General features: G+C 40.9%; 1 protein-coding gene across 1 annotated transcript in view; it reads left to right on the top strand.

The window, feature by feature from the left end:
• The window catches only part of LOC124805130 (RNA-binding protein 28), a 127020-nt gene that overhangs the window by 23896 nt on the left and 78227 nt on the right, over positions 1 to 24897 (top strand). Inside the window, exon 3 of the mRNA XM_047265587.1 lies at positions 12353 to 12521. Within this exon, the coding sequence (XP_047121543.1) occupies positions 12353 to 12521 (169 nt within the window). The remainder of the gene's footprint in view (positions 1 to 12352; positions 12522 to 24897) is intronic.

Genomic DNA, 24897 nt, shown 5'->3' with positions numbered 1-24897 from the left:
AAGCCCACTACCTCATTTTTCATATTCCTTACCAACTTTATCCAAACACACAAATCCCTTTTCTTTGAAGGGAAGGTGTACAGACAAATCTGTGACATAGCCATGGCCATCTGCATGGCACCTTCCTATGCTGACCTGTTTATGGGCCATCCCGTAAGAAACCCTCCTAATCTCCCAAAATCCTAAACTCCCGGTCTACTTCAAATTCATTGTTGATATATTCATGACCTGGAACCAGGACCAAGACATCCTTTTCTCATTTCTTCACAACCTCAACACCTTCTCTCAAGTCTGATTCACCTAGTCCTCCTTAATCGAGTGTGCCAACTAAGTAGATGTTGACCTCCTCCTCTCTGATGGCTCTGTCCACACCTCTGTCACCATTAAACCCACCAACCGCCAAAAGTACACGTATTTCGACTGCTGCCATACCGAACTCCCTTGCCAACCATGCTGAAGATCTCACAAAGGTCTTCACAGACAGGCACTGCCCCCCACCCCCCCCTCCTCATCGCCCCTCCCCCCAGGCCTAGTCTGCAAACAGATTTCCTGTGCCATATCCCACACACACCCAAGCATCCCACCACCCCCGAGAACTTGCTACAAAGAAGTGTCCCCTTTGCCACCAATTGCCACCTTAGACTGGAACAAATTCTTCATAAAGCACTGATTACCTATCATCATGCCCTGAAATGAGGAACATCCTACTAGGATGCTTCTCTAACTGCCTAAAGTGGTTTCCCATCACCCACCCAACCTCCATAATGTCCTAGTCCATTCCTATGCTACTTCCAATCCCAGCCCCTTGGCACAGGGATCATATCCCCGTGGAAGACCCAGGTGCAAGATCTGCCCAATTGACCCACCCAGCATTTCCTATTCCAGTTATTTCACATGCTTGCCGAACCCCATGAGAGGCTGAGCCAGCTGTGAAAGCAGCTATGTTATATACCAGCTGTGATGCAGTTTTCTATATGGGTGTGACTACCAACTAGCTGTTCACCAAGATGAATAACCATTGCCAAACTGTGGCCAAGAGCAAAGTGGACCATCCTGTTGCACAACATGCAGCCGAACATAACATACTTGATTTTAATGTCAGCTTCACAACCTGGGCATCTGGATCCTCCACTTTGCCACCAACTTTTCTGAGCTACACAGGTGGGAGTTATCCTTACAACACCGTTTCTGCTCCCAAAATTATCCTGCCCTTAGCCTACGATAACCTACTGCCACTACAGGCTCCACCCAGCAGTTTCCAACCCCTCTGTCCTATTATCTCCTCCCAGTTCATGTCCTCTCATCCTCAGTGTGCTCTTTTTGTGCGAAAGCACCCCCCAGTCTTTTCCTCATTTGCTCCTCTCCTTCTCCGCTACACATTTGCCCCCCCCCCCCCACCCCACCCTTCCCCACAATCTCATAATGCTGTCTTTTAGTCTCTCCATGCTCCACCAGACAGCTATCTTCCCTCTCCCCACCTGTACTGTGCTATCCCTCCTCCTTCCCTGCCCCATTCCTGATTGCTGCTTTTGCTCAACCTAGCTGTTGCAGTCTGGCTAGAGCAGCTGGAGATAGTGGACATGCGTGCAGGTGGTGTGCCTGCTTGTGTGAATGTGTGTGTATGTGTGTGTGTGTTTTCCTTTCTTTTCTGAAAAGGGCTTTGACGGAAAGTGTAGTGTGTAACAGTTTTCTGATCATGCCAGTCTGCAGTTCATCCAGAATGCCAGTGCCCCTGTTGTAAATTTTATTCGGTGGAATGAGCATACTTTACAGAATACCTCCGTCAAAAGATGTAGTGTCACAACAGAAAAACTTCATCAGTTTATGAGAATCAAGGGAATTTCAGTTTAACGACATACCTGTGAGCCTCACATACCGTATTTACTCGAATCTAAGCCGCACCTGAAAAATGAGACTCGAAATGAAGGAAAAAAATTTTTCCCGAATCTAAGCCGCACCTCTGGAATTTGAGACTCGAAATTCAAATTGAAACAAAGTTGGTCCATTGTAATATGAGACACAATTTAGGTTGAATGAATGATGATACAGCTACAGTAGTTTGGTTCGAGTCGTAAGCTTAGCAGTTAAGCTTTACCAGGTAGCCATTGCTATGCGTCAGGTGCTCCGTCCGTATTTATACGGGTACTCATCCTTTTTCGCGAACTTCGTCTGGTTTGAATTGATTACTTATTTTTCTTTGATCTGATAAGTGCCATTCTCTTTGTTATAAGTGTTTACGTCACTTTAAGCTGAAAATGCATTACTGTACTGTGTCATGCATTGTTTGTCGCATTCTGATAATGAGTGTTTATGACCTGTTGCCGCTCGCGGCATGGCTTGCTTTTGTGCATGCTACCACCGCTTACAATTTAAAAAAAAGAAAAAAAGAGAGGAATCGTCTCATTAGTGAAACAATGGCAAGAGACTGCTGTGTTATTACTTACACTGCTGCTTTCTTTGATAATGATCAACAAGAACCAAATAATAGACAGCGTATGATAGAAGATGTTCTGAATGAGAGTTTAGCGAAAATTTTTCTCCGTTTGAAAATCTTTGCAGACGTCTCTTTAGTACATTATATTCTGCACTGAAATTAGAGTCATCTTAGATTTAAAAATCTAGTCAATTGCCGTGCTTCATTTTTGACTGTATCACTATTTGGCATAAGAATAATACGAATATAAACATGACATGATATGTATATTCTTCTGCGTTTGCTGTTGTCTCACTCAAGTTTCGTAGTTTATTAGGCAGACAGGATTTAAATGAGTTAGCAGCAAACACGAAAGAATACATGGCAAAATGTTTATACTGGTATTATTCTTATGGTGAAGGGAATACTGCATGCGATTCACAATTCATAAAAGTTCCTATAAGGAACCATCTCTTCTCACAGGTAGGAAAAAATTCAGAACGTAGAGTTGGCCATATTGACAAACATCCCAAACAGTCTTGCCAGTCGGATTTTCGTAGTACATTGAAATGCTGCTACATTCGAAGATGGACAATACGGAATTTGTATTTATTTCGTTGGATAATGTATGAAAATGCATTGGTCAAAACTCGAGGCGGAGAAAAAAGCTGGTCTGCCACCTTTTTTTTTTTAATATGTTTACTGACGGAGAGGGCTTGGCGCCAGTATTTATCTTTGTGCCTGCAAAGCATGCCTGTGTAGCACTACATATATTCGATTGCAGAAGTTTGTTGTGGCGGCACCTACCAACATTTTTCAGAACTTCCGCTTAGTTTGCACTCGATTCTAAGCCGCAGGCGGTTTTTTGTATTACAAAAACTGGAAAAAAAGTGCGGCTTAGATTCGAGTAAATACGGTAGTTAGGACAAGTGCCGGTGACAGGATTTCTTGTGAAATTTTTCTGGAACCCTTATCCAAAAATTTACCTTGAGCAATTGAAGAATCATCTTGTGATGTTAACCTTTTACATCTTAACTTTTCGTGTGTGTGTGTGTGTGTGTGTGTGTGTGTGTGTGTGTGTCTGTCTGTTTTTTTTTTTTACTCTAGCTCGAAAAAGGATTACTCCAAAAGGTAGGAAGCTCTCTCTCTTCTTATGTGTGCCTATCGATGACTAAGTGCTTCTGCTTTTTTGTGAGTGGTCACCTATAATCCAAAAGTATTTTTATATAGTGCTGGCTTTCACGGCCAGTACTTGCATCCTTGGTGAATTTTGTTAAATGGGCATTAGGCCTTGTCTAAGGCATGTTTCTGTGTCTAAAGTTCCAAAGTTCCACCTTGTAAAACTGATGATGTCTACCGCATTAGGAAACAATGCGTTAGGCATAGAAACATGCCTTAGACCAAGATCTGCTGCTCATAAGAAATGAGCATCCGAACATGTGAGGATTGTGATAGAGAAGGCGAATGATCGTCTTATTGGGAGAATTTTGGGAAAGTGTGGTTCATCTATAGTGGCAAACATGAATGATTGGCTTCAGTTTATTGTGAGAATTTTAGGAAAATGTGGTTCATCTGTAAAGGAGATTGCATATAGGATGCTAGTGCGACCTATTCTTGAGTACTGCTCGAGTATTTGGGATTCGGACCAGGTTGGATTAAAGAAAGACATTGAAGTAATTCAGAGATGATCTGCTAGATTTGTTACTGTTAGGTTTGAACAAAGCTCAAGTATTATGGAGATGCTTCTGGAAATCAAATGGGAGTCCCTGGAGGGATGGAAACATTCTTTTCAAGGAACACTATTGAGAAAATTTAGAGAACCTGCTTTTGGAGCTGACTGCAGAATGATTCTACTGCCACCAACATATATTTTGTGTAATGATCTCGAATATAAGATATGAGAAATTAGGGCTGATACAGAGGCATATGGACAGCTGTTTGTCGCTCGTTCTATTTGTGAGTGGAACAGGAAAGGAAATGACTAGCAGTGGTACAGTGTACCCTCCATCACACCTGTATGGTGGCTAGCAGAGTATGTATGTAGAGCAGATATAACAAAGATCGCAGAAGATACTAGCTACAGTTTTGAACTGTCTGGTAGTGATGGGTATTAAAGAACTCACAGTAGATAGAACTAAGCATGTTGCTCTCAGTGTGTATAAAGTCATGATGTATGAAAGTAGATCTAATAGCTTTGTGCTTATGCTGAGAGAGCATTATAGAACTGTTGCTGTTCATGATGCTTGTAAATGATCTTGTGAATAAGACTGAAATTTCCATATCATTTTTTGCAGGTGATAACACTGTATACAGGGAAGTCACAATGCCAGGAAATTGTAGTTGTGTTGAATGATTACATGAAACTAGTTGTATGAAAGTCACAGTCAAAGCAAGATTGGCCCATCTTCCTGGAAGATAGGGACGAGCACGGGGGATGTGTTAGCTGGTCATTGCATTGGGAGCTCCAGTGTTAAGCGGGTGCTGGAGCCTTAGAGGAATAACAGTCATGTTGGGAAGCAAGGCCAGTGTCCACCCTTTTCATTTTTGCTTGTCTGGAGGAGGGCGGGCAGCTTGTCCTCGTCTGAGATGTGGAGGAGGCTGTCCCAGCAGCAGTTGAGTGCACTGAGTGCACCAGACTGCAAATCAAGCCTCATTGTGGGCACAGTGCCTGCTGATTGGGTTCACAGGCTGTCCTTTGTTCCCACAGGTGGCTGGCTACTTTGATGAAGACAGATAACCTCGCTTGTGGGAAGCAGAACTAGCATTTTGCAGCACTGGTTTGGGGATAACACCCAAATCTCCATATGTCAGACTCAGAATGGCACCAAACATTATTTGTCAATAGAGACTCAACCAAAACTCCAATTTAGTGTGTATTGTGTGCTGTTGTCTGGCAGAAAGGGGAATAAACATTAATCAAAAGTGACACCAGAACTTTGGAGCACAGGAAAAGCATAACTGTGAACAACTAATATGTATAGCTTATGTGGGGAAGTTAGTAGAGTGTTAGATCATCGTAACCAAGGATCCTGGGTTCAAATCCCATTGATGACCTTTCTTTTTTTCCCAGTATTATCGTGAAAGTGTTATATGAGACTACTAATACTCACTATGTGCTTCATCTCAAGAGTGTGTCTGTTCTGTTGTACATGTCTGACAGAACACCACACCTATCTTTAAACATAAACTCTACAGGTTTGCTACTTTCAACTAACAAAGCAAAAGCAGATTCCCAAAAGAACATTGCTACAAACTCTGAAAAGTTGTTTTACATGTCAGGAAAATGTTTTCCCATGTAATGCTTTCACACGTAAACAGCAAGGGAAAAAACTGTCATCAGTGGGGTTTGAACGCAGGACCTTAGGTATGACGACTACACACTCTGTCATCTCACTCATGAGAGATCAGGAAGGCAATTATTCACAGATATGCTTTTTCTGTGCTCCGTAGCTCTGGTGTTACTTTTAATTACTGTTTACGCATGTTCTACTGGACAACAGGACATAGCACGAACTAAATCGGTGTTTTGGTTGATACTCTATCAACATACAACTCTTGGTACCAATCTGAGTGTCTGACATCTGGGGTTTGTGTGTAAGTGGAATGCTTAAACCTGCATCGTGGGTGCAGATTCATCGACCTCTGGTATCAGATGAAGATTTTTAGGACCTCTCCGAATAGGTCAGGCATGCAGTGTGCACAGGAAGTGGCTATGAGGGTGTTAGTATTATGTCGTATGCATATGTTTATTTTTTAGGATGCGGAAATCCCTCCATAGGCTGGAAAGGATACATTTCTGTTTCAGACAGAGATGAATGTCAAACTCATTAATTAAAGAGAGAAGCGTTCATCTTGGCAGAGTGGAGAAAGAAAATATGTTAATGTAGTATTAAATAACTGCAGGAGTATCCATGGGAAGTCTCCAGAACTAGACACATAGCACTAGCTGTCTGAACCCAGATGTTAAAGCAGTGAACTTTTAAATTCCAGTTGGAATGTACATCGCAGAAATAGGCTGAACACTGGTGGTGGAGGGGTGTTTGTATCCACAAATAATAAATTAAATGTTGTGAGTTTATCGCATATCGCGGATGTGAACTAATTTGGATGAAGATAAATGTTAAAGGTGGATCAAACGTGGTAATTGGATGCTTTTATATGTACCACAATCCCAGGAGCAGCAGTGGTGGAACATTTTAAGGAAAACGTAGAGGAGGTTGTGCATAAATTTCCTGGTCTGGTTACAGTATTTGAGAAACGTTTCAGCTTACCAGCTATATACTGGGAGACTCAAGTGATTAGAATGGGTAGTAGGGATAGGGAATAATGTAAAGTTGTTCTCAGTGCCTTATCCAAAAATTATTTGAGCAGTTGATCAGAGAACCAACTGTTAGAGCGAAAATCTTAGATCTCCCAGTTGCAAACAAGCCTGAACTTTTTTATTCAGTTAACGTAGAACAGGAAATCAGTTATCATAAGGCCACAAGTATGGAATATGGCTGTAAATAGGAATGTAAAGATAGGTAGAAAGATATTTTTGCTTAGCAAGTGCAATAAAAAAAGAGACTTAAAATTACCTGACCAGTCAACATGAAACATTTATTTTTGAGACAGGAAATGTGGAATATAACTAAACAGAAAGCAAAGGGAGCTTTGCTGCAGATTTAAACATAACCAAAGGATGACAAGACAAGCAAAAACTTGAATGAAGCAAAAATTAGCATAAGGTGAGCCATGCTTGAAGTGTTCAATTTTATTTATTGATCCAACAAAACATCCTAAGAACTTTAGATGAAGGGCAACAGGCAGATTCCGTATTGCAGAATTTCTGAAAGGCAGTGCCCCACTGCAGACTGTTAGTGAAGGTAATATGCAATACATCCTCAGGTATGTTAGTGGCTCATAGACTTCCTATTGAACCCAGTATTTTGTCCTCAACGGCAAGTGTTCAACAGAGACTGCGGTATCATCAGGAGTGCCCGAGGGAACTGTGATATGATGCTATTCTCTTTATCCATAATTTGACGGACAGAGTGAACAGCAATCTCGGCAGTTTGCTGTGGATGCTGTAGCGTGTCAGAAGGTGACATCATAGAGTGACTGTAGGAGGATACAAATGACATAGATACAATTTTTAGTTGGTGTGATGAACGTCATCTACCTCTAAACATAGAAAAATGCAAGTTAATGCAGATGAGTAGGAAAAACAGTCCTGTAGTGCTCGAATGCAGCATTAGTAGTGTGATGCCTGACACAGTCACATCATTGCAAAGTGATATGAAATAGAATGAGCTTGTAAGGATTGTAATAGGGAACTTGAGGTTATTGGGAGAATTTTAGGAAAATGTGGTTCATGTTTAGAGGAGACTGCGTGTAGGACACTAGTGTAACCCATTCTTGAGTGTTTGGCATCACCACGTAGTCAGATGGAAGGAAGACATCAAAGCAACTCAGAGGCAGGTTGCTAGATTTGTACCGGTAGGTTCAGAAAGCATGCAAAAATTGTGAAGATGCTTCAGGAACTCAGATGGGAATCACTGGAGGAACACTATTGGGAAAATTTAGAGAATCAGCATTTCAGGCAGACTGCAGAACAATTCTACTGCTACCAATGTACATATCATGTAAGGACCACAAAGATAAGATAAGAGAAATTAGGGCTTGTACAGGGGCATATAGATAGTAATTTTTTCCCTTGCTCAATTTGCATGTGGTCATCCACCATACGGTGACTTTCTTAGTAAGTGTGCAGATGTAAATTAGAAGTTTTGGTCTTACATTAAATCAGCAAATGGATCAAAACCATTTGTCTGGTGTTACAGCCTGCCTTCAGTTAAATAAAAGTGCATTTGAATTGCATGTGCTTACACAATTACAAGATGTGGCAGGTATATTGTGGCAGAGAAATATCACAATTGTGTTAGTGATACTTAACTGGAATCTTTAGGTAGTCATCGATTATATCTGCTTGCTGCAATAATGTAGTCTTGCGCTGCATTATTTGGTATAGTTTGTGCACTATGAATGCATCAAATATGTACACACACTTCATTTGATGGCTTTAAACCTTTTTTGCCTGAATATTCACAAAACAAAATCATCTTTGACACCACATGTGCATGCTGTCATGATCTTGTGCCATCATATTAATTAAACTTGCACTGCGTAGGTGGGTGTTGAAACCTTAAATAGGGGTCAACCATACCAAGTGGTCCAAGAAAAAAATAATTGGTTGCTTGACCATCTCAGAAAAATTTTATATTTGCTCGGTGAATTCCCCAAAGTTTAGTAGTCACAAAAATATTTTTTTATAAAAAATTGTTGTTTACTATTTTGAAATGGTGGCCATATTTGTTCCAGGCCGCATGCGTTCTTTCGTATTTGCAAGCATCTACATTTTTTACAATTATTCAGTAGTGGAGTGCCCTAAGCCTTTCAGATAAAATGCATTTAGTTTAGCACACTCTGGGCTACAAATTAACATCATCATCACTAAGCTGAATGTATTCTTCAATGTATTTTTAATAGTCCAAAGTTATCAGCCACAAATTAAAAAACTCCATTTTTAACAGTAGTTTTCCAAAGAAAGATTAATTTCTCAGCTTTAATATTTTTTTCTGCTATTACACTGTTAGTATAGTTACTTTTTATAGAGTATTGATGGTGAGCAGCTTACACCTAAAAAAATACACTATTTTAAAAAAAATTGATTTTTAAAATTTTTCCATTTTGCGGCCTGCAATATCTTTGTTGAGAGACCAGATAAAAATCTGAAAATTTCGCAGTTAATAGACCTGTATGATGTCAAACTACAGTATAAATTTCAACTTTGAGATTCAATTGGAAGTTATGGAAAAAAGATTACAAACACAAGTCAAAAATACGTTTTTTAACATCTGCGATATCTGGTAGGCTAATCAAATAAAGTATACCAATTGCATAATGTAACACACCACACACAACTATTAAAAATATATTTTCAGCTAAATGATAATGATGTTAATTTGTAGTGCAGAGTGTGTTGAACTAAATGCATTTTATCTGGAAGGTTAGGACTATCTACTACTGAATAATTGTAAAAAAATGTAGATGCTTGCAAATACGAAAAAACACATGTGGCCTGGAACAAATATAGCCACCATTTCAAAATAATAAACAATAATTTTTTTTGTAAAATCTTTTTGTGACTACTAAACATTGGGGTATTCACCCAGAAAATATAAAATTTTTCTGAGATGGTCAAGCAACCAGTGCTGGACCACTTGGTATGGATTGACCCATAGGTGTACTCTTTAACACTTAAGACCAGTGCGAGTATAATGACAGTAATGTTTTAGCTTATTTATAATTACAAAAATTGGTTACAGAGTTATTGAAACACACCATGGCGTGCTTAACAAATTGCAAACATAAATTGTATAGTCAGAATTAAGTAATATACATTATTTCAGCTTCAATTTCATAATGTATGTGTTTGTAACAACCAAAATTGTCTTATATTAACAAAACATAAAAGTACTTTACCAAACATGTTACTAATATTTGTGCCAGGACTTTACAGTGTATTGAGTCATATTTTTACTTATGTTTGAAATTATATATATATATATATATATATATATCTAAAAACAAAGATGATGTGACTTACCAAATGAAAGTGCTGGCAGGTCGACAGACACACAAACAAACACAAACATACACACAAAATTCAAGCTTTCGCAACAAACTGTTGCCTCATCAGGAAAGAGGGAAGGAGAGGGAAAGACGAAAGGATGTGGGTTTTAAGGGAGAGGGTAAGGAGTCATTCCAATCCCGGGAGCGGAAAGACTTACCTTAGGGGGAAGAAAGGACGGGTATACACTCGCACACACACACACATATCCATCCACACATATACAGACACAAGCACTGTATATGTGTGGATGGATATGTGTGTGTGTGCGAGTGTATACCCGTCCTTTTTTCCCCCTAAGGTAAGTCTTTCCGCTCCCGGGATTGGAATGACTCCTTACCCTCTCCCTTAAAACCCACATCCTTTCGTCTTTCCCTCTCCTTCCCTCTTTCCTGATGAGGCAACAGTTTGTTGCGAAAGCTTGAATTTTGTGTGTATGTTTGTGTTTGTTTGTGTGTCTGTCGACCTGCCAGCACTTTCATTTGGTAAGTCACATCATCTTTGTTTTTAGATATATATTTCCTACGTGGAATGTTTCCCTCTATTATAACCATATATATATTAGAAACATAATAGTGTTTGTGTGGCGAACATCTGTATCTTTCACATATTTCAGTAACAGTGATGTTGATTATGCTTACAAATAAGCTAAAGAATAGTAGTCAGCATTAGTGAAAAATAAAAGTTGTATTATTCAGCTTTTGCATTTGTGTGAGTAGATGTATCAGCGTGATTGCTAAAGATGTGTATCACATTCTTCAATTATTTGTATCGATCTGTTACGTTACATAGATGGTCTGTGAGCATAATAGTGGGGAATGACATCAAAAAGGAGGATGACAGAGAGAGACAGAAATACTAAATTCCTTGTTCCAAAATTTTTTCATTGAGTAAGATCATTCTCCAGTTCCTCCTCTAAACTGCCTTGTGACCAGCAGAATGACAGATGTTGAAATAAATGATCAAGGAACAGAAAACAAACTAAAATTGCTCAAGGAAATGCGATTGAAGCTGAAAGGATACCTAAATGTTTCAAAGTAGAGTATGTGATGGAACTTGCTCTTTGACTAACAGCAGTGCACTGTAGGTTGCTATAAGAGCAAGCCATTCCCAGTGAATGGAAAAACATGTGTAAGCCACTCCCGTTTTCAAGGAGGGTTGTTGAACAGGCGACAAAACTATAGGCCTATATTGCTGATGTTGCTATGTCACACAGTTTTGGAACATGTTTTATCCTCTCTTAGTATGACATTTCTTGAGACTGAAAATCTCCTCTGTAGGAATCAACATGGATTCTGCAAACAATTCTGTGTAACTCCCCCCCCCCTCCCCCCCTCCCTCACCCTACCCACCATATTATGTGATTATAAGATTGTAGACAGTCACTGAAAGTATCTGCATCCATAAATTATCCGATAGTATGCATAGAGGGCAATTTAAAGTGAAACAACATAAAACTAGTTGAGACTGAGCTTCATTGGAAGAATTCTCAGGAAGTGTACTCAATCCATGAAGAAGGCAGCTTACAAACCCTCATTTGATCAATAATTGAGCATTGCTCGTCAGTCTGGGATTTCTACCATATTCATTTGATAGAGGAAACAGGGAAGACTTGATGAAAAGCAGCATGGTCTGTCACATGTTCAGTTAATAAATGCAAAAGCATCATGGAGGTGCTAAACGAACACCAGCGGTAGATATTACAATATAGGTGTTGTGCATCACACTGTGGTTTGCTGTTAAAATTCTGAGAGCATACATTTGTAGAAGAGTCAAGCAATGTATTGCTTCCTTCTATGTATATCACATTAAAGACCATGGTGATCTAATCGGAGAAATTTGAGCTCACATGGAGACTTCCAACAATTGCTCTTACTCTTGAGCCGTTCTGACCAGTTCCAGTGGAAGATTATAAAATAGTCATTTTTCACAAGGAAGGTTATTGATGTTGATTTTCTTAGATGCATTTTACAAGAAGAGTCTAGCAGCTTATTACTGCTTCACACGTTCTTCTCATGATGTTACTGTGACGAAAATTGTGTAGAGGTTTACTGGCAGTTTCTTCCTGGTAACGGTTTGTCAGCGTGATCACGTGACATTTGCCAGTGGCGCAGGAAAGAGGAAAATAATAGTGGACCGTAAAGTAGCCTTTGCCGTATGTTGTAATGTGGCTTTCAGAGTATTTATGTAGATCTAGACATTTATTACAAATGTTTGTTACACTCAGAAAATCCAGCAGTAACAGTATATATTTCATTGCTTTCCAGGCATCCAGAGAAGATATACAGAAACTTCTACTTGCATATGGTGACCTTAGAGAAGTGAAACTACTTGAGAGACCAGATGGTTCTCCAGTAGGGTGTGGATTTGTACAGTTCACAAGGAAAGAAAGTGCAGAAAAAGCAATTAAAATGTGTAATAACTTAGAGTTTATGGGTGAGTGTGTAAGAGACTTCTCATATTTACAATTTTTTTGATTTTTTTGTGTTTGAGCTCCAGGATATTTTGAAAAAAAAAGATTGGTTTATCTTACTTGTGTCACATACAATGTGTGTTTATTTTACAGGTATTTTGTAACCAACAAATTATAATCCTACTCGACTTCTAAAATATTTTAAAATTTATGTCTGATTAGCCCTTAATGGCTACAAACTCGCCTAATTGCAGTAGCAAAAACATGTTGTGTTTGTGTTTTGGAAGAGCAGTATGTGAATTCTGGTTTATCAACTTTATCTGGATACTGACATGTACAGAAAAAGAATCAACTGAAGTCATAATTAAAAGAGGAATGTGACAGTGATTTGTTGCAATCAAGGTAGATAACACACCTTGACTGCAAAAAATCAGTGCCATATTTCTCTTTTAATTCTCTGGCCATTGGCACAAGGAATATTGTTATGGAAAGATGTGCTGTCTATAATCATTGGAGAGAAAGGTGATGGTGCTTAGAATCGCTGAAGTTGGAACAAATATTCAGTTTAGGTATGGAGGGATGGAAGTTGCCAATCATTGGCCTGCAGAAATGAATGGAAAGACAAGGCACCTCACCTTTAGCCCTACACCCAAATTTAACCATGCTGGACTTGTCAAAGATATAGTCTCCTTCTCCTAATCCCTGCAGTGGAAGCACTTCTTTGCCACCAATCCCTCCAACTGTAACTACCCTAATTCCAACATTGAACCCTGCCTCTTCCAGTTAATACCAGCATCCAACTGTGATCCACCGCCCCATGTAACTGCCCACTGGAATTCCTTACCTCCAACTTCGCCTCACCATCCTTCCCCGGGTCCCTTCCTCAGGACACCAACTTTTCAGTAGAAGAAAGAACTGCCATGCACGACCTCAAAATGAATCCATAGCTAACTATCCTACCTGCAGACAAAGGTTCCACCACTGTTATGAATCGCAGTGACTACCTGGCAGCAGGCCTCCGCCAATTATCTGGCTCCTCTACCTATAAACTCTGCCTGAGTGAGCCCATCCTAGAAGGCCAACACAACCTCGAGTCCCCGCTTAAAGCCATAGGTCCTTCCCAGAGCCTCTCCCATGAATCTTGTTTCCCTCCTCACCACTGTGACATCCTGCACACCCATCTTCTACATGCTCCCCTAAATCCACAAACCCGACAATTGTGGACACCCACTGTGCTGGTTGTTGTGTCCCCACTGAAAGAATTGAGCCCTCATTTGCCAACACTTCCAACCACTTGCCTGCAATGTAGCCTCCCACATCACAACAACAAGTTCCTTCACCAACTCTCCACCATCCCCACCCCTTTACCTGCTGGATCTCTACTCGTCACTGTTGATGCCCCTCCCTATACACCAACATCCCTCATGCCCATGGTCTTACTGCTATTAAACACTACCTTTCCCAACGTCTTTCAGACTCCAAACCAACTACCTCATTCCTCATACACCTTACTAACTTTATCCTAACCCACAGCTACTTCTCCTTTAAAGGGAATGTGTTCAAACAAATCCACAGCACAGCCATGGGCACATTCATGGCACCCTCCTATGACAACCTTTTTATGGGCCTTTTAGAGCAGACCTTCCTACCCTCCAAAAACACCAAACTCCTTGTCTGATTCAGGTTAATTGATGAGATCTTCATGATCTGGACTAAGAGCCAAGACAACCTTTCTTCATTCCTTCACAACCTCAACACCTTTTCTCTTCACATGGTCCTTCTCAACATTCCTAGATGTTGAACACCTCCTCTCTGATGGCTCCAACCACACCTCTGTCCACATTAAACCCACCAACCACCAATAGTACTTGCATTTTGGCAGCTGTCACCTCTTTCACACCAAAAAAATCTCTCCTATACAGCTTGGCCAGCTGGGGATGGCGAATCTGCAGTGACAAAAACTCCCTTGCTCAGTACGTTGAGGATCTCACCAAGGCCTTCACAGACAGGCACTATCCCCCTGGCCTAGTCCACAAACAGATCTCTCACACCATTTCCCCTCATAACCCCAATCCTCCCACCACCGCCAGGAACCAGCCACAAAGGGGTGTCCCCATCATCACCCAGTACCACCCTAGATTGGAACAAATGAACCACATCCTTTGCCAGGGCTTTGATTACTTATCATCATACCCTGAAATGAGGGACATTCTACCCAAGATAGTTCCCACCCCTCCTAATGTGGTGTTCCGTCACCCACCCAACCTCCACAACATCCTAGTCCATCCCTATGCCATTCCGAATCCCAACCCCTTGCCACAAGGGTCATACCCTTGGGAAGACCCAGATGTAAAACCTGCCCAATCCACCCACCCAGCACTTCCTATTCCAATCCTTTCACAGGCTTACCTAACCCATCAGAGGCTGAGCCACCTGTGAAAGCAGTTGTGATGCAATTATTGCACAGCTTACTATATTGGTATGACTACCAACCAGCTGTCCACCAGGATGAACGGCCACCACCAACCTGTGGCCAAGAGCAAAGTAGACCAACATGTTGCACAACATGCAGCTGAACATAACACACTTGATTTTAATGGCTGATTCACTACCTGAGCTGTCTGGATCCTTCCTTCTACCACCAGCTTTTCCAAACTGCACAGATGGGAGTTATCCTTACAATGCATTCTCTGCTCCTATAATTATTCTGGTCTCAACCTACAGTAACATGCTGTCCCCACACTCTCTACCCAACAGTTTCCACTGCCTCTGCCCTATCATTCCTCCCCATTCTCATTTCCCACCCTGTTTATTTGCCACCCTCTGCCAACACATCCGTCTTGTCTTTCACCACTCCTCTCATTTTTTACTCCTTTTTTCCCCGCCTCCCTGCCTTACAACCTCCTGATGCTGCGCCTTTTGGTATTCTAATGCCTGCACAGTCCACTAGACAGCACTCATGTTTCTCCCCACCCATACACTACTATGCCTTCTCCTTCCCTGCCCTCTCCAGACTGCTGCTTGCATCCCACATGATGGTTGCATTCTGGCCCAAAATGCTGGAGTTGGCAGTGATATGTGAGGTGTGCTTGCTTGTGTGTGTGAATGCTGTGTGTGTGCTTTTGCTGATGAAGGCTGTGGCGAAAAGCTTTATGTAAGAGTCTTTTAATTGTGCCTGTCTGCAACTTAACATGTCTTCTTTACAGTAAGTAGCAATCTGTCTTTTTCTGCAGTGTTAGTACAATTACTGCTGCAGACATTCATATTACTTGTCTTCACACTGCATATACAGCATAATTGCTCGTATCTGGTCAAGTACTACTGAGCATTGAATTTCTTTACCTTGAATTTCTTTTTCCTGCACACACCTTGTTTTTGGGGAGGTGAGTCTGGCTGATAGAAGTCTTTGCCCTGATGCTCACCCTGGTACCTACAAGTAAATGGCAGGAAAAGCAAGGGACTGATGACCATGACATAGCAGTTTGGTGCCTTCCCCCTCTTTAAACCAATCAGGAAAAGCAATGATGGGGCAAAATCATCTTTGTCACCAATATCAAATAGTAGCTTTTTACAGCTATTATTTGCAGGCTTCTCTCCTATAATTTTATTAATTCAATAGCATTAATATTTAGATGTGATTAATTTATACTTCTCACTGTTTGGTGAATGACAGTGCCCGTAACATCCTATTAAACTATATACTGGCATTGGTTGTTCACAAGCTTGACAAATGTGTTCATTTTCTATTATGTCAAGCATTTGAATCAACAGTCCATCAGTTTACCAGTTGAAATGCCCCCTCTGTTGCCAGCATAACGTGTGTTCCATAAGTTCACGTGCATGTTGCATCACCCAGATTTCTTCTCCCATCATGAGCTGCAACTCACGGCCTGGCACAGGCAGCCAGAGTCAGTGTGTTTGTGTGTGTGTGTGTGTGTGTGTGTGTGTGTGTGTGTGGTGTGTGTGTGTGTGTATGGTTCTTGTTAGGTAAGTAGGCATGGGGAAGATTTTTATTACTCTATTCTTGCCATGGTTCAGAGTCCTTATTCGTCTGTAGGTTTCCTATAACTTGCTGGATAAGTCAGTTCAAAGGCCAGAGGAAGACAAAGGCATCCCACTCCCTATAATATCATGTGAGGTATTCATATCAGCCTGTGGGGTGTTTACATCTCTATCTTCACTGTCAAGAAGTGACAAGGTGATTGATATATCACCCTTTCACGACCTCACAGTAAAGTATCAAGCACAAGCTGCAGGAATGTTTCAGTCCATTTTCTTGTTCCTTATTCTCTAAATAATATTTGTCATGGTGAGAAAAATGTTTATGAATATGGCAAATCGTTTATTATCTCTTTGAATCGATGCAAATAATCAAACATTGTGCCTTGTTTTTTTGGAACAGTATAAGCATTTAAAACAGTTCAAACTCCCTTAACACTCACTCATATGGATTTGCTTTTGTGTAGAATTTGGGAATGAGAATCTGTGTACTGATTGTTTCATTGAGAAATCTTTTCCATTTGTCGCCTCTGAACTGATGTGTATTGTGTGACAGTAGGTTTCCAGGCTTGTCAATCTTCATCAGATAATCTTTATGAATATGCTCGATAATAGACATCTCACTTTACCTATTAAGGAATTTGCTTTGAGTACTTTGAAGTGACAATGTACAGCAATAACATATAATTTATGCCTCCCTGATCTGTTGGTAGGCATCCATGAATACTGACTGCTACAGTTGTTCGTGGAATAAGACGTCATGCAGTGACTTAGTAGGATTGTTTCTTCACATATAACGAATGTTTTTATCACATTCTATAACATGTGTCTTATTCCAGGAAAATATCAATATCCATTCAATTTGTTTCCACACTTCATCACACCAGATTGTCCCCATTGTCTTCAAGATTAATTTTTGAAAAGGGTAGTTTGCTACTCATGATATAGTGAAGATGCTGAGTTGCAGACAGGCACAACAAAAAGACTGCTAAACAACTAAGCTTTTGGCTTTGGTCCTCACGGTGTGTTGTAATCCTCTTGTGCCTGGTTCTAGGCCTGTTAACATGCAGACGGTGAATCTCTCAGTAGCATATTGTATAGATCAGTGTGAAAATTTCACAGTTTTTGAAATCTCCACCTGTGATTTCCCTTGCTCATGCAAAAGCTTTATCTGTGGTCGCTTTTCTAAATTAAGTTCGTTTCTTGTAGGCACAGTGCCGCAGTATCACCAATGTTACAGTTTTAAACAGGAAAAGAGCACTAGATTAGTGATATGTGTCCGCAACAAGTGGATGTAACGAACTGATTAGTACACACAAAAACTTTCAAATGATGAATTATGTGACACAAGATATTTTATTGGCGGCTTAGAGGTGGATCATTGTTTCTGCTGACAAACTACTTTTTAAACGTAAGGGTTTATTTTTTACTGTTACAGATAATGCACAATTGCAAAATTTGTAGGATGCGCAATACTTTGGTCAAGGGTGTATTACACTTAAGCCAGTGACTGTATCCATTGTCACAAAAAGTGTGGCACCTCCATTTGCAATTGGGACAGCTTACTGCCTTATACCTATGGTTTCTGACTTAGAGCTTCTTTTAGATTCTTTAGTGGACAACTTCCGAAGTTTATGTTTCACTCAACAGCCTTAGTGACTGTGCTCACCAGATGCATGGGCCTCTTCTTGGGTGTGACTGGTTTTTTTTTTATCATTCATACAACTTGCTGTCTGGCATCTCCTGCTCTTATTGTTTTGTCACTAGGAACATTATGACATCTGCATTCCATTTGGTAGCTATCTCTCTCCACCAGTCAAAATATATCGTATTCTCCTGTTTGGCAGTCACAAGCTTCAATTCTCACCTCTGTCTGCAATAGAGATCTCATGAACGAACACATAAGGACAGTAGTGGGAAAGTTGAATGGTCGACTTCGGTTTATTGGGACAAGTTTAGGAAAGTGTAGCTCACCTACAAAAGAGACTTCTTGTAGAACACTAATGCAACCAATTCTTGACTACTGCTGGAGAGTTTGGAATACTTACCAGCTCGAAGAAAGACCTCGAAACAGTTCAGACGTGTGCTGCTAGATGTGTTACCAGTGGGTTTGACCAACATCTGAGTGCGGTAATTTAAATGGGAATCTGTGGAGGGAAGCCGATGTTCTTTTCGTGAAACAGTATTGAGAAAGATTACAGAAGGGACACTTGCAACAGAATACAGAAAAGTCCTAATGCCACCAACATACATCTAGCATAAGGACCTTGAAGACAAGGTAAGAGAAATAAGAGCTCATAGAGAAGCACGTAAACAGACATTTTTCTGCCTCTGCATTTGTAGGTGCCATATGATGGCTTGTGGAGTATCTATGCAGATGTAGATGGCACGTAACTTCTTTGTTTGTATCCAGTTTTGTGAGCTAACATACGTGATTTATGTCCAGTATGTATGCTTTTATCTTTTTTTCACCAAATCTGTTGGTTACTGCCAGAAATATCATCTGAATTTCTGTCTGAATGGTAATCGAATTCTCTTTGATTTTTTAGGTATTACATGTTTTTTAAAATTTGCATTATACTGCTGTAATAAATCATGGTTCTGGTGCTTTACTCTATTTAAGTATTTTTCAATGTAAAGTGCCTCATATGCATTTATAAGCTTCCAGATTTAAAACTACTTTCCATACCTTTTCCTATATCTTTCTGACCAATATTTTACCAAGAAGATGTGCAAGAAATCCTCATAGGTTTCAAATCGGTCAGTTACTTCCGTGGCCAATAAGGTGCAATCACCCTGTGTGTATTTTCTGTCCATTGCTCCAAATTCATGGTAGCAGTGATAAAAACCGCTGGGTGCAGCTCTCGTATGATAGTAAATGATCTAAAATGATTTTTTTGAATTGTGATGTCTTTGGCTCAAAGCCATTCCCTGTGTTAGTGGTTCAATTCAGATAATTTTATGAAGACAGAAACTACTACTGCACTCTTGCCACAAAAGAGACTGCAAGGAAACTGGCAGAGTAAAGTCAATGAAAACATATGCATTTGTAATAAGGGCTATGTGTGAAGTCTACAGTAATTTTCACAGTCATATGTTGGTGAAAGATCTGTCAGAAAATCTTTGGAAATTGTGGTTATACGTAAAGTCAGTGATGAGATGCAAACCTGCCATTCTATCTTTTATGGATCCATCTGGTTTTGAAACTGAAGACAGTAGAAAGTAGAAATTTTAAATTACACATTTAAAAAGGTATTCAAGCATGAATATACTGCTGCACCGGTGTATTACAACATCACATATGAGTCAGTGATATCGATATAAAAACTATCAGTATTGCAAAACAGTTAACTGCTTAAATCGAATGAGGCACCAAGCTCCATAGAATTCCAGTTACATTTTACATTGAATACACAGACTTAACTCCTTTTGTATCTATCTTTATCCAGAATTTGCAGAGCAAATAGTCCCGCATGACTGAAAAAAGTGCATGCCACTCCTGGTTGCAAAAAGGGTGAAATATCGGATGCATAGTATTTCAAACCTGTATCACTAAACCCATCTGTTGCAGGGGCCTAGAGCGTATTTTAATCTCAAATGGTATGTTGTTCATGGAGTAAAATGAGTTTCTTTCAAAGGATCAATACGATTCAGGAAAATACACAGCTTGCTTTATTCATACACAACATCCTGCAAACAATAGATGGAGATGAACAGGTAGATTGTGTCTTCCTAGATTTCTAAAAGGCATTTAACGCTGTCTAACATTGTCTACTACTAATCAAGGTATGAGAATATGAAGTATCTTTGCAAATATGGATTGGCTCAATGAAAATTAGTTAATAGAACCCATCTTGCTTTATTGGATGGCAAATGTCCCACAGAAACAAACATAATGTTGGGTCTGCCCCAATGAAGTGCAATAATACTGCTAAATGTTCTCAGTATGCATAAGTATTTCATCAGGTAGGATCAGCAGCACAATAAGGTTGTTTGTGTAACATGTTGTTGTCAATAGGAAGTTTTTGATGTTGGACAGTAGTAAGGAAGTGCTGAAAGTCTTGGACAAAATTTCAGGATGAATTTGGGTTTTCTGTGATTGTCCTGGTTCATTAAGGCAAAGCCAAGGATGGCTTCTAAATCAAGGCCACAGCTGGCCACCTGTCCTATCCTCATAAACTACAGTACCTGTTGTATCCTCATAAAACTTGTTATGTGTATGGGGGGCTTATGTTTTGCCTTATCAATATGCATTTTATAAATTTTACAAATCCTATATCATTGTGAGATGATCCTTGGATGAATAAAGATTAATAAACAAGTAATATAAAAATTCGAATCTGTCAATTTCAGATGGACACTTGCAAAAGGACACACACATTTGGACCCCACAGCCATTATGAATCAAGACACAAAGAAATGACTGACATTAGCTGTCAATAGGCATTGATTAAATCACTGGGGAAAGTTGAAAATTTATGCTGGACTGGGAGTCGAAGCTGACTCTCCTGCTTACTAGGCAGATGCACTAACCATGGCACCATCTGGACACAGTGGTCATTGCAGCTACTTGGACTACCCTAATGTGCCTTCTGTCAGGTCCAAATTCTCAACTGATCCAAACACTACTGATGTAATGCCCCTTGCCCATTATCCTCATTAATCATGCCATTTCCCATAAGAGTTCAAGTGTGGTGTGCATCTGCACTGAAGTGATCTATTGGTCATCCTCACCTTAATTATGTATGTGTTCTTTGTTCTTTTGGGCATGCCTGAAAGAACAGACACATTTTGATACTGTAGTCACTATGAATCAATACACAAAGAAATGACTGACATTAGTTGCTTGTTGGAATTGATTAAATCAATAGGGAAAGTTGAAAATTTATGCTGGACAGGGATTCGAACCCGGGTCTCTGGCTTACTAGCGAGATACATGTCGAACACTGCACCACCTGGACACAGTGATCTTTACAACTACATGGACTACACTAGTACGCCTTGCGTCAGGCCCGAATCCTCAACTTATCCACACCTATACTTTCTTTGTGTCTTGACACATTCGTAGTGGCTGTGGGATCAAAGAGTGTCTGTTCTTTCGGTCGTGTCTGAAAGAACATATATAATTAAGGTTAGGATGACCAATTGATCACTTCAGTGCAGATGTGCACCATGCTCGAACTCTTATGGAAATCAGTGAAATGCTGCGAGTAATGAGGACAGTGGGCAAAGGGTGCTACGTTAGTAGTGTATGGATAAGTTGAAAACCTGGGTCTGACGGGAGGCGTGCAAGGGTAGTCCGCGCAGCAGCGGTGACCACTGTGTCTAGATGGCACTGTGGTCAGCACAACTGCCTTGTAAACAGCAGACCCAGATTCAAATCCTGGCCTAGCAAAAATTTTCAACGTTCTCCATTTATTTAAAGAGTGCCCACTAACAACTGATGTCAGTCCTTTGTGACTTGATCAGTACAGTAAACAACCTGTATCTTTTGATGGTCAGAGAACTACTGACACTTCCTTTGATTCATATTACAGAGTTGGTTTATAATGAATAATTATTTATTATCATTTTTACAGTAAGGGCCATGCACAATCATGATGAAGTGGTTGTTAAAGCACTGCAAAGGCCTTCCTCAAATGAAAAAGATGATACTACATTGTCTTGTTTTTATCAACTCAAAATAAAACAAAGAAAACCACATTTGCACAAATACAGGATGAGTTAAAAAGGACTTTACAACTTTGGACTGATATAAAAATTTATTGAGATAACTTACAGAATCAGTAGATGCGCTGTTTTTTAGCGAACAACCTCAAGTTTGATTCATGTAGTACATGAGTACCCCATTTTGCCACTAAGAGTGCCAGTGTAATGCACTGTTAAAAATGGCTACTTTCACTGGTGTGGAGTGTGCTCGCTGTGTGTTTTGGTTTCATGAAACAAACTCTGCAACAACTGTTTGGTGCCAATTTTGCACCGAATATGCTAAATAACCTCCAAATTGAAAGTGTATTGCTCTTTCTTCTTCATGGAGAAAACTGTCACTGGTAGTGTTTATCTGGATATGCTTGAGAACTTTTTAATTCCCCAGGTTGATGAAAATGACTGAGACAGGATTGTTTACTACCAGCTAGATTCCTCATGGAAGTTTTAGGTCACATGGTCACATCGCTGCCCAAACTGGACACCACTAGATTTGTTTCTTTGGGGTTTCATTAAAGACCATGTGTATGTTGCTCCCCTACCAAACAATTTAACCAACCTGAAAAAGGCCATCCCAATCGTCGCCTGCTTTTCCCTGCCATGGTCCTCCATCTGCCCGAACGGCGACCTAGGTCTGGGCTTTCCGTCGCTGTCCGCGTCCAGTCTCTGCTGTCGGAACTGGGGTCATTCCCTCTTCTGCCTCCCTTCCGGGTCCGTGCACCTACGCCTCCGTGGTGTTTGTCCCGGCCGTCCGTCCGTCTGGACTTGGCACAGGGACCCAAGGACTCGGTTCCGCCTGTGGCCCTCCGTCGCCGTTTTCTTGCGCTCCTCGCCTCATTCTCGGACTGTGAGACTGTCTACACTGATGGTTCCCTGGTTGATGGTCGCACTGCCTACACTTTTGCTCACGCTGCCCATGTTGAGCAGCGCTCCTTGCCGGCTGGCTGCAGTATTTTTACTGCAGAGCTGGTGGCCATATTGCGCGCTCTTGAGCATATGCGTTTCTGCTCAGGTAGGTCCATCGTCATCTGCAGTGACTCCCTGAGCAGCCTTCAGGCCATCGACCGCTGCTATCCCTCTTCTCCTCTGGTGTCCTCTATTCAGGAGTCTGTTTCCGCCATTGCCCGTTCTGCTCGTTCGGTGGTCTTGGTTTGGACGCCAGGTCATGTTGGCATCCCGTGGAACGAACGTGTTGACAGGCTGGCCAAAGGGGCGATCGACGCCCCAGCTTTGGAGATCGGCCTCACGGCTCGCGATCAGCAGCTGGTGTTGCGCCGTAAGGTGCTTGGGATGTGGTCTGCTGAGTGGCGAGGCATGACAGCGCCTAATAAACTGCGGGCTTTCAAGGAGACGACCGATGTGTGGCGCTCCTCCCTGCGGTCTTCTCGCAGGGACTCTGTCATCCTGTGTTGGCTCCGCATCGGCCATACATACCTGACGCACGGCCATCTTCTGCGTCAGGAGGATCCCCCCGTGTCGGTGTGGGTCCCGGCTGACAGTCGCCCACATTTTCTTGGAGTGTCCCCGACTGCGCACCCTCCGGCAGACTTTTACTCTCCTGGGCGCCTTGCCTTTGATTTTATGCGACGATGCCTCCATGGCTGACGATGTTTTACATTTTATCCGTGCTAGTCCTTTTTATGGATCCATTTAGGGGGGTCCTGCACCTTTCCCTTTCTGTGTCTTTTGTCCTCTCGTCTCTCCATATTTGTTGCTGTTTTGGTGTGTCGTCAGATGGTTGACTCTTTCCGTTTTTTTGTTCTTGTGGTCAGTCAACCAGTCTCCAGCCATCTTCTTTTCTTCTGTTTCTTTCTGTCTGGTGTTTGTCTGTACTCTTCTTTTCTGTAGTGTTCGTTGCCTAATTTGTGTTCTTTAGTGCCTGGGGGGGGGGGAGTCTCCTTCCCCTTGGGGTTTTATCTGCTCTGCGACTTTGTCTCGACTGTTTTTGGAATGCGGGACTGATGACCTTCGCTGTTTAGTCCCCCTTCAACATCCCAACAACCACCACCAACCTGAAAAATCGCGTCTATACTACCTTTCCAGAAAATCGGGTGTAACTTGTGCAATGAATGTGGGAAGAAATTAATTACTATTGGGGTGTTTGCCGCATCACAAATGGTAGTCATATCAAATCAAAATGACACTTCACACTTATTTGTGAAACCTGAGGTTGTTTGGTACAAAGTGACACATCTACTGTTGGTGTAAGTTATCTGAATAAATTTCTATTTAATTCCAAAGTTGTAAAGCCCTTTTTGACTCAATTTGTATATCAAAACATAATTATTGTAAACATGTCTTCTTGCAAGTGGGAAAACAGTTATCTCACTAGCACTTATTTTGTAACCATGCAACATTTGATAGCAAACTCGCAGCTGTTACATTGTCATTATACGTGCCCTCATATTTAATCTCCTTCACTTTAAGTTTGATTGTGCAGATCCTGTTTTGTACAGCTTTGAGATCAAGATCAACTTCATCATGTACCATTTTTAAATTCGATGCTGCTGATTCTTGCACTCTGTGTTTTCTATCACATTACCATGCTTAACTTTGAGTTCAGCCATTCTTTTCATCAGTTCTTATATTTCACAGACAGTGCCCTCCTTTCAGTTGGCAAATATCATTTTGAAACTATTTTGCAGGTGTGTATCATGTTCTTCATGCCATTCGTCTAACTTCTTACTCTGGGTT

The sequence above is a fragment of the Schistocerca piceifrons genome, chromosome 7 (assembly GCF_021461385.2).
Source record: "Schistocerca piceifrons isolate TAMUIC-IGC-003096 chromosome 7, iqSchPice1.1, whole genome shotgun sequence".
NCBI lineage: Eukaryota > Metazoa > Arthropoda > Insecta > Orthoptera > Acrididae > Schistocerca > Schistocerca piceifrons.
This window is presented reverse-complemented; position numbering and strand designations above follow the sequence as displayed.